At 45.6% G+C, this 13,844-nt stretch overlaps 1 protein-coding gene across 1 annotated transcript in view; it reads right to left on the reverse strand.

Moving 5' to 3' along the window:
- ABAT (4-aminobutyrate aminotransferase) overlaps positions 1-13,844 on the reverse strand; it is a 225,078-nt gene that overhangs the window by 58,066 nt on the left and 153,168 nt on the right. The window contains exon 5 of the mRNA XM_053695244.1: positions 3,224-3,341. Within this exon, the coding sequence (XP_053551219.1) occupies positions 3,224-3,341 (118 nt within the window). The remainder of the gene's footprint in view (positions 1-3,223; positions 3,342-13,844) is intronic.

Consider the following 13,844-nt stretch of genomic DNA (forward strand, 5'->3'; position numbering starts at 1 on the left):
TGAAAATCCTTGGAGCAGTGGCTAATCCGAAAGGAAGCGCCACGAACTGGTAATGTTTGTCCAGGAATGCAAACCTTAGGAACCGATGATGTTCCTTGTGGATAGGAATATGTAGATACGCATCCTTTAAATCCACCGTGGTCATGAATTGACCTTCCTGGATGGAAGGAAGGATAGTTCGAATGGTTTCCATCTTGAACGATGGGACCTTGAGAAATTTGTTTAAGATCTTGAGATCTAGGATTGGTCTGAACGTTCCCTCTTTTTTGGGAACTATGAACAGATTGGAGTAGAACCCCATCCCTTGTTCTCTCAATGGAACAGGATGAATCACTCCCATTTTTAACAGGTCTTCTACACAATGTAAGAACGCCTGTCTTTTTATGTGGTCTGAAGACAACTGAGACCTGTGGAACCTCCCCCTTGGGGGAAGTCCCTTGAATTCCAGAAGATAACCCTGGGAGACTATTTCTAGCGCCCAAGGATCCAGAACATCTCTTGCCCAAGCCTGAGCGAAGAGAGAGAGTCTGCCCCCCACCAGATCCGGTCCCGGATCGGGGGCCAATATTTCATGCTGTCTTGGTAGCAGTGGCAGGTTTCTTGGCCTGCTTTCCCTTGTTCCAGCCTTGCATTGGTCTCCAAGCTGGCTTGGCCTGAGAAGTATTACCCTCTTGCTTAGAGGACGTAGCACCTTGGGCTGGTCCGTTTTTACGAAAGGGACGAAAATTAGGTCTATTTTTTGCCTTGAAAGGCCGATCCTGAGGAAGGGCATGGCCCTTACCCCCAGTGATATCAGAGATAATCTCTTTCAAGTCAGGACCAAACAGCGTTTTCCCCTTGAAAGGAATGTTTAGTAGCTTGTTCTTGGAAGACGCATCAGCCGACCAAGATTTCAACCAAAGCGCTCTGCGCGCCACAATAGCAAACCCAGAATTCTTAGCCGCTAACTTAGCCAATTGCAAAGAGGCGTCTAGAGTGAAAGAATTAGCCAATTTGAGAGCATTGACTCTGTCCATAATCTCCTCATAAGGAGGCGAGTCACTATCGAGCACCTTAATCAGTTCATCAAACCAGAAATATGCGGCTGTAGTGACAGGGACAATGCATGAAATGGGTTGTAGAAGGTAACCCTGCTGAACAAACATCTTTTTAAGCAAACCTTCTAATTTTTTATCCATAGGATCTTTGAAAGCACAACTATCCTCTATGGGAATAGTGGTGCGTTTGTTTAAAGTAGAAACCGCTCCCTCGACCTTGGGGACTGACTGCCATAAGTCCTTTCTGGGGTCGACCATAGGAAACAATTTTTTAAATATGGGGGGAGGGACGAAAGGAATACCGGGCCTTTCCCATTCTTTATTAACAATGTCCGCCACCCGCTTGGGTATAGGAAAAGCTTCTGGGAGCCCCGGCACCTCTAGGAACTTGTCCATTTTACATAGTTTCTCTGGGATGACCAAATTTTCACAATCATCCAGAGTGGATAATACCTCCTTAAGCAAAATGCGGAGATGTTCCAATTTAAATTTAAAAGTAATCACATCAGATTCAGCCTGCTGAGAAATGTTCCCTAAATCAGTAATTTCTCCCTCAGACAAAACCTCCCTGGCTCCCTCAGATTGGGTTAGGGGCCCTTCAGAGATATTAATATCAGCGTCGTCATGCTCTTCAGTAACTAAAACAGAGCATCCACGCTTACGCTGACAAGGGTTCATTTTGGCTAAAATGTTTTTGACAGAATTATCCATTACAGCCGTTAATTGTTGCATAGTAAGGAGTATTGGCGCGCTAGATGTACTAGGGGCCTCCTGAGTGGGCAAGACTCGTGTAGACGAAGGAGGGAATGATGCAGTACCATGCTTACTCCCCTCACTTGAGGAATCATCTTGGGCATCATTGTCATTATCACATAAATCACATTTATTTAAATGAATAGGAATTCTGGCTTCCCCACATTCAGAACACAGTCTATCTGGTAGTTCAGACATGTTAAACAGGCATAAACTTGATAAGAAAGTACAAAAAACGTTTTGAAATAAAACCGTTACTGTCACATTAAATTTTAAACTGAACACACTTTATTACTGCAATTGCGAAAAAACATGAAGGAATTGTTCAAAATTCACCAAACTTTCACCACAGTGTCTTAAAGCCTTGAAAATATTGCACACCAATTTTGGAAGCTTTAACCCTTAAAATAACGGAACCGGAGCCGTTTTAAGCTTTAACCCCTTTACAGTCCCTGGTATCTGCTTTGCTGAGACCCAACCAAACCCAAAGGGGAATACGATACCAAATGACGCCTTCAGAAGTCCTTTATAAGTATCAGAGCTCCTCTCACATGCGACTGCATGCCATGCCTCTCAAAAACAAGTGCGCAACACCGGCGCGAAAATGAGACTCTGCCTATGCTTTGGGAAAGCCCCTAAAGAATAAGGTGTCTAAAACAGTGCCTGCCGATATTATTATATCAAAATACCCAGAATAAATGATTCCTCAAGGCTAAATAAGTGTTAATATCAATCGATTTAGCCCAAAAAAGGTCTACAGTCTAAATAAGCCCTTGTGAAGCCCTTATTTACAATCGTAATAAACATGGCTTACCGGATCCCATAGGGAAAATGACAGCTTCCAGCATTACATCGTCTTGTTAGAATGTGTCATACCTCAAGCAGCAAAGGACTGCAAACTGTTCCCCCAACTGAAGTTAATTGCTCTCAACAGTCCTGTGTGGAACAGCCATGGATTTTAGTTACGGTTGCTAAAATCATTTTCCTCATACAAACAGAATTCTTCATCTCTTTTCTGTTTCTGAGTAAATAGTACGTACCAGCACTATTTGAAAATAACAAACTCTTGATTGAATAATGAAAAACTACAGTTAAACACTAAAAAACTCTAAGCCATCTCCGTGGAGATGTTGCCTGTACAACGGCAAAGAGAATGACTGGGGTAGGCGGAGCCTAGGAGGGATCATGTGACCAGCTTTGCTGGGCTCTTTGCCATTTCCTGTTGGGGAAGAGAATATCCCACAAGTAAGGATGACGCCGTGGACCGGACACACCTATGTTGGAGAAAGATTCCTCTAAATAATTACGTCATCCAACATGCATAAAAACTAACATAATCAATTAAATGTTCCCACATTTTTCTTTTTTCCCCCCAAGAAACGGATTTAGATCAGAAACAGCAGATGCGGCACAAATCTTTTTAGAGCGCTTACCGATTGGAATGGATGAAATTTGCGAATAGAGATCCAACATTCTGTTGCCGTCTACGTCAACAAGGTAGTTCCCACGACTGTCCTCGTAGTTACAAAAAAAGTTCACAGCATCTGCGTTCTAAAAGACACAACACAATGGGTGAGGTTTTACAGACAAAATGTACAGACTGACAGCTTGCAGAATACATGTTTCTATGTAAAACTGAGATCAGTGACATCCGTACAAGGTGAGATTATTTCAACTTTGAAAATGGCATTTACTTAAATTCCAAAATCTCCAATTAACTTCTGTCAGACACTGCTGAGACAATGAGCGGAGAATATTCCATTATACACTGAATACAGTATAAAAGGTTAGTAGCACAGCAGTATACAGGACCAGGGGCACAACAGTATACAGGAGCAGGGGTACAGCAGTATACAGGAGCAGGGACACAGCAGTATACAGGAGCAGAGGTACAGCAGTATACAGGTGCAGGGGCACAGCAGTATACAGGAGCAGTGACACAGCAGTATACAGGAGCAGGGACACAGCAGTATACAGGTGCAGGGGCACAGCAGTATACAGGAGCAGGGGCACAGCAGTATACAGGAGCAGGGGCACAGCAGTATACAGGAGCAGGGGCACAGCAGTATACAGGAGCAGGGACAACAGCAGTATACAGGAGCAGGGACACAGCAGTATACAGGAGCAGGGGTACAGCAGTATACAGGAGCAGGGGTACAGCAGTATACAGGAGCAGGGGAACAGCAGTATACAGGAGCAGGGACACAGCAGTGTACAGGAGCAGGGACACAGCAGTATACAGGAGCAGGGGCACAGCAGTATACAGGAGCAGGGCCGCAGCAGTATACAGGAGCAGGGGCACAGTAGTGTACAGGGGCAGGGGCACAGCAGTATACAAGAGCAGGGACACAGCAGTATACAGGAGCAGGGGCACAGCAGTATACAGGGACAGGGACACAGCAGTATACAGGAGCAGGGGCACAGTAGTGTACAGGGGCAGGGGCACAGCAGTATACAAGAGCAGGGACACAGCAGTATACAGGAGCAGGGGCACAGTAGTGTACAGGAGCAGGGGCACAGTAGTGTACAGGAGCAGGGACACAGCAGTATACAGGAGCAGGGACACAGCAGTATACAGGAGCAGGGGCACAGCAGTATACAGGAGCAGGGGCACAGCAGTATACAGGAGCAGGGACACAGCAGTATACAGGAGCAGGGACACAGCAGTATACAGGAGCAGGGGTACAGCAGTATACAGGAGCAGGGGTACAGCAGTATACAGGAGCAGGGGAACAGCAGTATACCGGAGCAGGGACACAGCAGTGTACAGGAGCAGGGACACAGCAGTATACAGGAGCAGGGGCACAGCAGTATACAGGAGCAGGGCCGCAGCAGTATACAGGAGCAGGGGCACAGTAGTGTACAGGGGCAGGGGCACAGCAGTATACAAGAGCATGGACACAGCAGTATACAGGAGCAGGGGCACAGCAGTATACAGGGACAGGGACACAGCAGTGTACAGGAGCAGGGGCACAGTAGTGTACAGGGGCAGGGGCACAGCAGTATACAAGAGCAGGGACACAGCAGTATACAGGAGCAGGGGCACAGTAGTGTACAGGAGCAGGGGCACAGCAGTATACAGGAGCAGGGACACAGCAGTATACAGGAGCAGGGGCACAGCAGTATACAGGAGCAGGGACACAGCAGTGTACAGGAGCAGGGGCACAGTAGTGTACAGGAGCAGGGGCACAGCAGTATACAGGAGCAGGGGTACAGCAGTATACAGGGGCAGGGGTACAGCAGTATACAGGGGCAGGGGTACAGCAGTATACAGGAGCAGAGGTACAGCAGTATACAGGAGCAGGGGCACAGCAGTATACAGGGGCCAGGACACAGAGGTATACAGTAGCAGGGGCACAGCAGTATACAGCAGCAGGGGTACAGCAGTATACAGGAGCAGGGGTACAGCAGTATACAGGAGCAGGGACACAGCAGTATACAGGAGCAGGGGCGCAGCAGTATACAGGGGCAGGGACGCAGCAGTATACAGCAGCAGGGGTACAGCAGTATACAGCAGCAGGGGCACAGCAGTATACAGCAGCAGGGGCACAGCAGTATACAGGAGCAGGGGTACAGCAGTATACAGGATCAGGGGTACAGCAGCATACAGGATCAGGGGCACAGCAGTATACAGGTGCAGGGACACAGCAGTATACAGGTGCAGGGCCACAGCAGTATACAGGTGCAGGGCCACAGCAGTATACAGGATCAGGGGCACAGCAGTATACAGGAGCAGGGGCACAGCAGTATACAGGAGCAGGGGCACAGCAGTATACAGGAGCAGGGGCACAGCAGTATACAGGAGCAGGGATACAGCAGTATACAGGGGCAGGGGCACAGCAGTATACAGGGGCAGGGGCACAGCAGTATACAGGGGCAGGGGCACAGCAGTATACAGGGGCAGGGGCACAGCAGTATACAGGAGCAGGGGTACAGCAGTATAAAGGAGCAGGGGTACAGCAGTATAAAGGAGCAGGGGTACAGCAGTATTACGGAGCAGGGGCACAGCAGTATAGAGCAGCAGGGGCACAGCAGTATACAGGGGCAGGGACATAGCAGTATACAGGGGCAGGGACACAGCAGTATACAGGGGCAGGGGCACAGCAGTATACAGGGGCAGGGGCACAGCAGTATACAGGAGCAGGGGCACAGCAGTATACAGGAGCAGGGGCACAGCATTATACAGGAGCAGGGGCACAGCAGTATGCAGGGACACAGCAGTATACAGGAGCAGGGACACAGCAGTATACAGGGGCAGGGACACAGCAGTATACAGGAGCAGGGGCACAGCAGTATACAGGAGCAGGGGCACAGCAGTATACAGGAGCAGAGGCACAGCAGCATACAGGAGCAGTGGCACATCAGTATACAGGGAGTGCAGAATTATTAGGCAAATGAGTATTTTGACCACATCATCCTCTTTATGCATGTTGTCTTACTCCAAGCTGTAAAGGCTCGAAAGCCTACTACCAATTAAGCATATTAGGTAATGTGCATCTCTGTAATGAGAAGGGGTGTGGTCTAATGACATCAACACCCTATATCAGGTGTGCATAATTATTAGGCAACTTCCTTTCCTTTGGCAAAATGGGTCAAAAGAAGGACTTGACAGGCTCAGAAAAGTCAAAAATAGTGAGATATCTTGCAGAGGGATGCAGCACTCTTAAAATTGCAAAGCTTCTGAAGCGTGATCATCGAACAATCAAGCGTTTAATTCAAAATAGTCAACAGGGTCGCAAGAAGCGTGTTGAAAAACCAAGGCGCAAAATAACTGCCCATGAACTGAGGAAAGTCAAGCGTGCAGCTGCCAAGATGCCACTTGCCACCAGTTTGGCCATATTTCAGAGCTGCAACATCACTGGAGTGCCCAAAAGCACAAGGTGTGCAATACTCAGAGACATGGCCAAGGTAAGAAAGGCTGAAAGACGACTACCACTGAACAAGACACACAAGCTGAAACGTCAAGACTGGGCCAAGAAATATCTCAAGACTGATTTTTCTAAGGTTTTATGGACTGATGAAATGAGAGTGAGTCTTGATGGGCCAGATGGATGGGCCCGTGGCTGGATTGGTAAAGGGCAGAGAGCTCCAGTCCGACTCAGACGCCAGCAAGGTGGAGGTGGAGTACTGGTTTGGGCTGGTATCATCAAAGATGAGCTTGTGGGGCCTTTTCGGGTTGAGGATGGAGTCAAGCTCAACTCCCAGTCCTACTGCCAGTTTCTGGAAGACACCTTCTTCAAGCAGTGGTACAGGAAGAAGTCTGCATCCTTCAAGAAAAAACAGAATTTATGTTTACCTGATAAATTACTTTCTCCAACGGTGTGTCCGGTCCACGGCGTCATCCTTACTTGAGGGATATTCTCTTCCCCAACAGGAAATGGCAAAGAGCCCAGCAAAGCTGGTCACATGATCCCTCCTAGGCTCCGCCTACCCCAGTCATTCGACCGACGTTAAGGAGGAATATTTGCATAGGAGAAACCATATGTTACCGTGGTGACTGTAGTTAAAGAAAATAAATTATCAGACCTGATTAAAAAAACCAGGGCGGGCCGTGGACCGGACACACCGTTGGAGAAAGTAATTTATCAGGTAAACATAAATTCTGTTTTCTCCAACATAGGTGTGTCCGGTCCACGGCGTCATCCTTACTTGTGGGAACCAATACCAAAGCTTTAGGACACGGATGAAGGGAGGGAGCAAATCAGGTCACCTAAATGGAAGGCACCACGGCTTGCAAAACCTTTCTCCCAAAAATAGCCTCAGAAGAAGCAAAAGTATCAAATTTGTAAAATTTAGAAAAAGTGTGCAGTGAAGACCAAGTCGCTGCCTTACATATCTGATCAACAGAAGCCTCGTTCTTGAAGGCCCATGTGGAAGCCACAGCCCTAGTGGAGTGAGCTGTGATTCTTTCAGGAGGCTGCCGTCCGGCAGTCTCATAAGCCAATCGGATAATGCTTTTAATCCAGAAGGAGAGAGAGGTAGAAGTTGCTTTTTGACCTCTCCGTTTACCAGAATAAACAACAAACAAAGACAAAGTTTGTCTGAAATCCTTAGTAGCTGCTAAGTAAAATTTGAGAGCACGAACTACATCCAAGTTGTGCAACAAACGTTCCTTCTTTGAAACTGGATTAGGACACAAAGAAGGCACAACTATCTCCTGGTTAATGTTTTTGTTAGAAACAACTTTTGGAAGAAAACCAGGTTTAGTACGCAAAACCACCTTATCTGCATGGAACACCAGATAAGGAGAAGAACACTGCAGAGCAGATAATTCTGAAACTCTTCTAGCAGAAGAAATTGCAACCAAAAACAAAACTTTCCAAGATAATAACATAATATCAACGGAATGTAAGGGTTCAAACGGAACCCCCTGAAGAACTGAAAGAACTAGGTTGAGACTCCAAGGAGGAGTCAAAATTTTGTAAACAGGCTTGATTCTAACCAGAGCCTGAACAAAGGCTAGAACATCTGGCACAGCTGCCAGCTTTTTGTGAAGTAACACAGACAAGGCAGAAATCTGTCCCATCAAGGAACTTGCAGATAATCCTTTTTCCAATCCTTCTCGAAGGAAGGATAGACTCTTAGGAATCTTAACCTTGTCCCAAGGGAATCCTGCAGATTCACACCAACAGATATACCAAATTATGTGGTAATTTTTCTGGTTACAGGCTTTCAGGCCTGAACAAGAGTATTAATAACAGAATCTGAGAACCCTCGCTTTGATAAGATCAAGCGTTCAATCTCCAAGCAGTCAGCTGGAGTGGGTCGAACGGACCTAGAACAAGAAGGTCTCTCAAAGGTAGCTTCCATGGTGGAGCCGATGACATATTCACCAGATCTGCATACCAAGTCCTGCGTGGCCACGCAGGAGCTATCAAAATCACCGACGCCCTCTCCTGATTGATCCTGGCTACCAGCCTGGGGATGAGAGGAAACGGCGGGAACACATAAGCTAGTTTGAAGGTCCAAGGTGCTACTAGTGCATCCACTAGAGCCGCCTTGGGATCCCTGGATCTGTACCCGTAGTAAGGAACTCTGAAGTTCTGACGAGAGGCCATCAGATCCATGTCTGGAATGCCCCACGGTTGAGTGACTTGGGCAAAGATTTCCGGATGGAGTTCCCACTCCCCCGGATGCAATGTCTGACGACTCAGAAAATCCGCTTCCCAATTTTCCACTCCTGGGATGTGGATAGCAGACAGGTGGCAGGAGTGAGACTCCGCCCATAGAATGATTTTGGTCACTTCTTCCATCGCTAGGGAACTCCTTGTTCCCCCCTGATGGTTGATGTATGAACTTGGCCCTCGCTAGCCGAGGCCAAGCTTTGAGAGCATTGAATATCGCTCTCAGTTCCAGAATATTTATCGGTAGAAGAGATTCTACCCGAGACCAAAGACCCTGAGCTTTCAGGGATCCCCAGACCGCGCCCCAGCCCATCAGACTGGCGTCGGTCGTGACAATGACCCACTCTGGTCTGCGGAAGGTCATCCCTTGTGACAGGTTGTCCAGGGACAGCCACCAACGGAATGAATCTCTGGTCCTCTGATTTACTTGTATCTTCGGAGACAAGTCTGAATAGTCCCCATTCCACTGACTGAGCATGAACAGTTGTAATGGTCTTAGATGAATGCGCACAAAAGGAACTATGTCCATTGCCGCTACCATCAAACCTATCACTTCCATGCACTGCGCTATGGAAGGAAGAGGAACGGAATGAAGTATCCGACAAGAGTCTAGAAGTTTTGTTTTTCTGGCTTCTGTCAGAAAAATCCTCATTTCTAAGGAGTCTATTATAGTTCCCAAGAAGGGAACCCTCGTTGACGGAGATAGAGAACTCTTTTCCACGTTCATTTTCCATCCGTGAGATCTGAGAAAGGCCAGGACAATGTCCGTGTGAGCCTTTACTTGAGGAAGGGACGACGCTCGAATCAGAATGTCGTCCAAGTAAGGTACTACAGCAATGCCCCTTGGTCTTAGCACCGCCAGAAGGGACCCTAGTACCTATGAGAAAATCCTAGAAGCAGTGGCTAATCCGAAAGAAAATGCCACGAACTGGAAATGCTTGTCCAGGAATGCAAACCTTAGGAACCGATGATGTTCCTTGTGGATAGGAATATGTAGATACGCATCCTTGAAATCCACCTTGGTCATGAATTGACCTTCCTGGATGGAAGGAAGAAGTGTTCGAATGGTCTGAACGTTCCCTCTTTTTTGGGAACTATGAACAGATTGGAGTAGAACCCCATCCCTTGTTCTCCTAATGGAACAGGATGAATCACTCCCATTTTTAGCAGGTCTTCTACCCAATGTAAGAATGCCTGTCTTCTTATGTGGTCTGAAGACAACTGAGACCTGTGGAACCTCCCCCTTGGAGGAAGCCCCTTGAACTCCAGAGAATAACCTTGGGAGACTATTTCTAGCGCCCAAGGATCCAGAACATCTCTTGCCTGAGCGAAGAGAGAGAGTCTGCCCCCCACCAGATCCAGTCCCGGATCGGGGGCCCGCATTTCATGCTGTCTTGGTAGCAGTGGCAGGTTTCCTGGCCTGCTTTCCTTTGTTCCAGCCTTGCATAGGTCTCCAGGCTGGATTGGCTTGAGAAGTATTACCTTCCTGCTTAGAGGACGTAGCCCTTGGGGCTGATCCGTTTCTGCGAAAGGGACGAAACTTAGGTTTATTTTTGGTCTTGAAAAGACCTATCCTGAGGAAGGGCGTGGCCCTTGCCCCCAGTGATATCAGAGATAATCTCTTTCAAGTCAGGGCCAAAGAGTGTTTTCCCCTTGAAAGGAATGTCAAGCAATTTGTTCTTGGAAGACGCTTTAACCAAAGCGCTCTGCGCCGCAATAGCAAACCCAGAATTTTTTCGCCGCTAACCTAGCCAATTGCAAGGTGGCGTCTAGGGTGAAAGAATTAGCCAATTTAAGAGCACGAATTCTGTCCATAATCTCCTCATAAGAAGAAGAATTACTAATAATCGCCTTTCCTAGCTCATCAAACTAGAAACACGCGGCTGCAGTGACAGGGACAATGCATGCAATTGGTTGTAGAAAGGAACCTTGCTGAACAAACATCTTTAGCAGACCTTCTAATTTTTTATCCATAGGATCTTGGAAAGCACAACTATCTTCTATGGGTATAGTGGCGCGCTTGTGTAGAGTAGAAACCGCCCCCTCGACCTTGGGGACTGTCTGCCATCAGTCCTTTCTGGGGTCGACTATAGGAAAACAATTTTATAAATATGGGGGGAGGTACTAAAGGTATACCGGGCCTAACAATGTACGCCACCCGCTTGGATATAGGAAAAGCTTCGGGGGGCCCCGGGGCCTCTAAGAACTTTTCCATTTTACATAGTGGTTCTGGAATGACCAGATAATCACAATCATCCAAATTGGATAACACCTCCTTAAGCAGAGCGCGGAGATGTTCCAACTTAAATTTAAAAGTAATCACATCAGGTTCAGCTTGTTGAGAAATGTTTCCTGAATCTGAAATTTCTCCCTCAGACAAAACCTCCCTGGCCCCCTCAGACTGGTGTAGGGGCCCTTCAGAAACCATATCATCAGCGTTCTCATGCTCTACAGAATTTTCTAAAACAGAGCAGTCGCGCTTTCGCTGATAAGTGGGCATATTGGCTAAAATGTTTTTGATAGAATTATCCATTACAGCCGTTAAATGTTGCATAGTAAGGAGTATTGGCGCACTAGATGTACTAGGGGCCTCCTGTATGGGCAAGACTGGTGTAGACGAAGGAGGGGATGATGCAGTACCATGCTTACTCCCCTCACTTGAGGAATCATCTTGGGCATCATTTTTACTAAATTTTTTTATGACATAAAATACATATAGTTAAATGAGAAGGAACCTTGGTTTCCCCACAGTCAGAACACAATCTATCTGGTAGTTCAGACATGTTAAACAGGCATAAACTTGATAACAAAGCACAAAAAACGTTTTAAAATAAAACCGTTACTGTCACTTTAAATTTTAAACTAAACACACTTTATTACTGCAATTGCGAAAAAGTATGAAGGAATTGTTCAAAATTCACCAAAATTTCACCACAGTGTCTTAAAGCCTTAAAAGTATTGCACACCAAATTTGGAAGCTTTAACCCTTAAAATAACGGAACCGGAGCCGTTTTTATATTTAACCCCTTTACAGTCCCTGGAATCTGCTTTGCTGAGACCCAACCAAGCCCAAAGGGGAATACGATACCAAATGATGCCTTCAGAAAGACTTTTCTATGTATCAGAGCTCCACACACATGCAGCTGCATGCCATGCTGTCCTCAAAAACAAGTGCGCCATACCGGCGCGAAAATGAGGCTCTGACTATGATTAGGGAAAACCCCTAAAGAATAAGGTGTCTAAAACAGTGCCTGCCGATATAATCATATCAAAATACCCAGAATAAATGATTCCTCAAGGCTAAATATGTGTTAATAATGAATCGATTTAGCCCAGAAAAAGTCTACAGTCTTAATAAGCCCTTGTGAAGCCCTTATTTACTATCTTAATAAACATGGCTTACCGGATCCCATAGGGAAAATGACAGCTTCCAGCATTACATCGTCTTGTTAGAATGTGTCATACCTCAAGCAGTAAGAGACTGCACACTGTTCCCCCAACTGAAGTTAATTGCTCTCAACAGTCCTGTGTGGAACAGCCATGGATTTTAGTTACGGTGCTAAAATCATTTTCCTCATACAAACAGAAATCTTCATCTCTTTTCTGTTTCTGAGTAAATAGTACATACCAGCACTATTTTAAAATAACAAACTCTTGATTGAATAATAAAAAACTACAGTTAAACACTAAAAAACTCTAAGCCATCTCCGTGGAGATGTTGCCTGTACAACGGCAAAGAGAATGACTGGGGTAGGCGGAGCCTAGGAGGGATCATGTGACCAGCTTTGCTGGGCTCTTTGCCATTTCCTGTTGGGGAAGAGAATATCCCTCAAGTAAGGATGACGCCGTGGACCGGACACACCTATGTTGGAGAAACATGATTTTCATGCAGGACAATGCTCCATCACACGCGTCCAAGTACTCCACAGCGTGGCTGGCAAGAAAGGGTATAAAAGAAGAAAATCTAATGACATGGCCTCCTTGTTCACCTGATCTGAACCCCATTGAGAACCTGTGGTCCATCATCAAATGTGAGATTTACAGGGAGGGAAAACAGTACACCTCTCTGAACAGTGTCTGGGAGGCTGTGGTTGCTGCTGCACACAATTTTGATGGTGAACAGATCAAAACACTGACAGAATCCATGGATGGCAGGCTTTTGAGTGTCCTTGCAAAGAAAGGTGGCTATATTGGTCACTGATTTGTTTTTGTTTTGTTTTTGAATGTCAGAAATGTATATTTGTGAATGTTGAGATGTTATATTGGTTTCACTGGTAAAAATAAATAATTGAAATGGGTATATATTTGTTTTTTGTTAAGTTGCCTAATAATTATGCACAGTAATAGTCACCTGCACACACAGATATCCCCCTAAAATAGCTATAACTAAAAACAAACTAAAAACTACTTCCAAAAATATTCAGCTTTGATATTAATGAGTTTTTTGGGTTCATTGAGAACATGGTTGTTGTTCAATAATAAAATTAATCCTCAAAAATACAACTTGCCGAATAATTCTGCACTCCCTGTACAGGAGCAGGGGCACAGCAGTATACAGGAGTAAGGGCACAGCAGTATACAGGGGCAAGCTATATGTGTATATATAAATATATACACATATAGCTATATAATATAGATACATACACATACATACATATGGCTATATAGTATAAATACATACATACACATACAGTACATATGGCTATATAGTGTAAATACATACACATACATATATACACATACCTATGGCTATATAGTGTAAACACATATAAATATATACACATACATATAAATACATACACATACATATGACTATCAGTTATATAGTGTAAATACATACACATATATACACATACATATGGCTATATAGTGTAAATACATATAAATACATACACATACATATAAATTCATACAAATACATATTATTATC

This window comes from Bombina bombina, chromosome 11 (assembly GCF_027579735.1).
Source record: "Bombina bombina isolate aBomBom1 chromosome 11, aBomBom1.pri, whole genome shotgun sequence".
Classification (NCBI taxonomy): domain Eukaryota; kingdom Metazoa; phylum Chordata; class Amphibia; order Anura; family Bombinatoridae; genus Bombina; species Bombina bombina.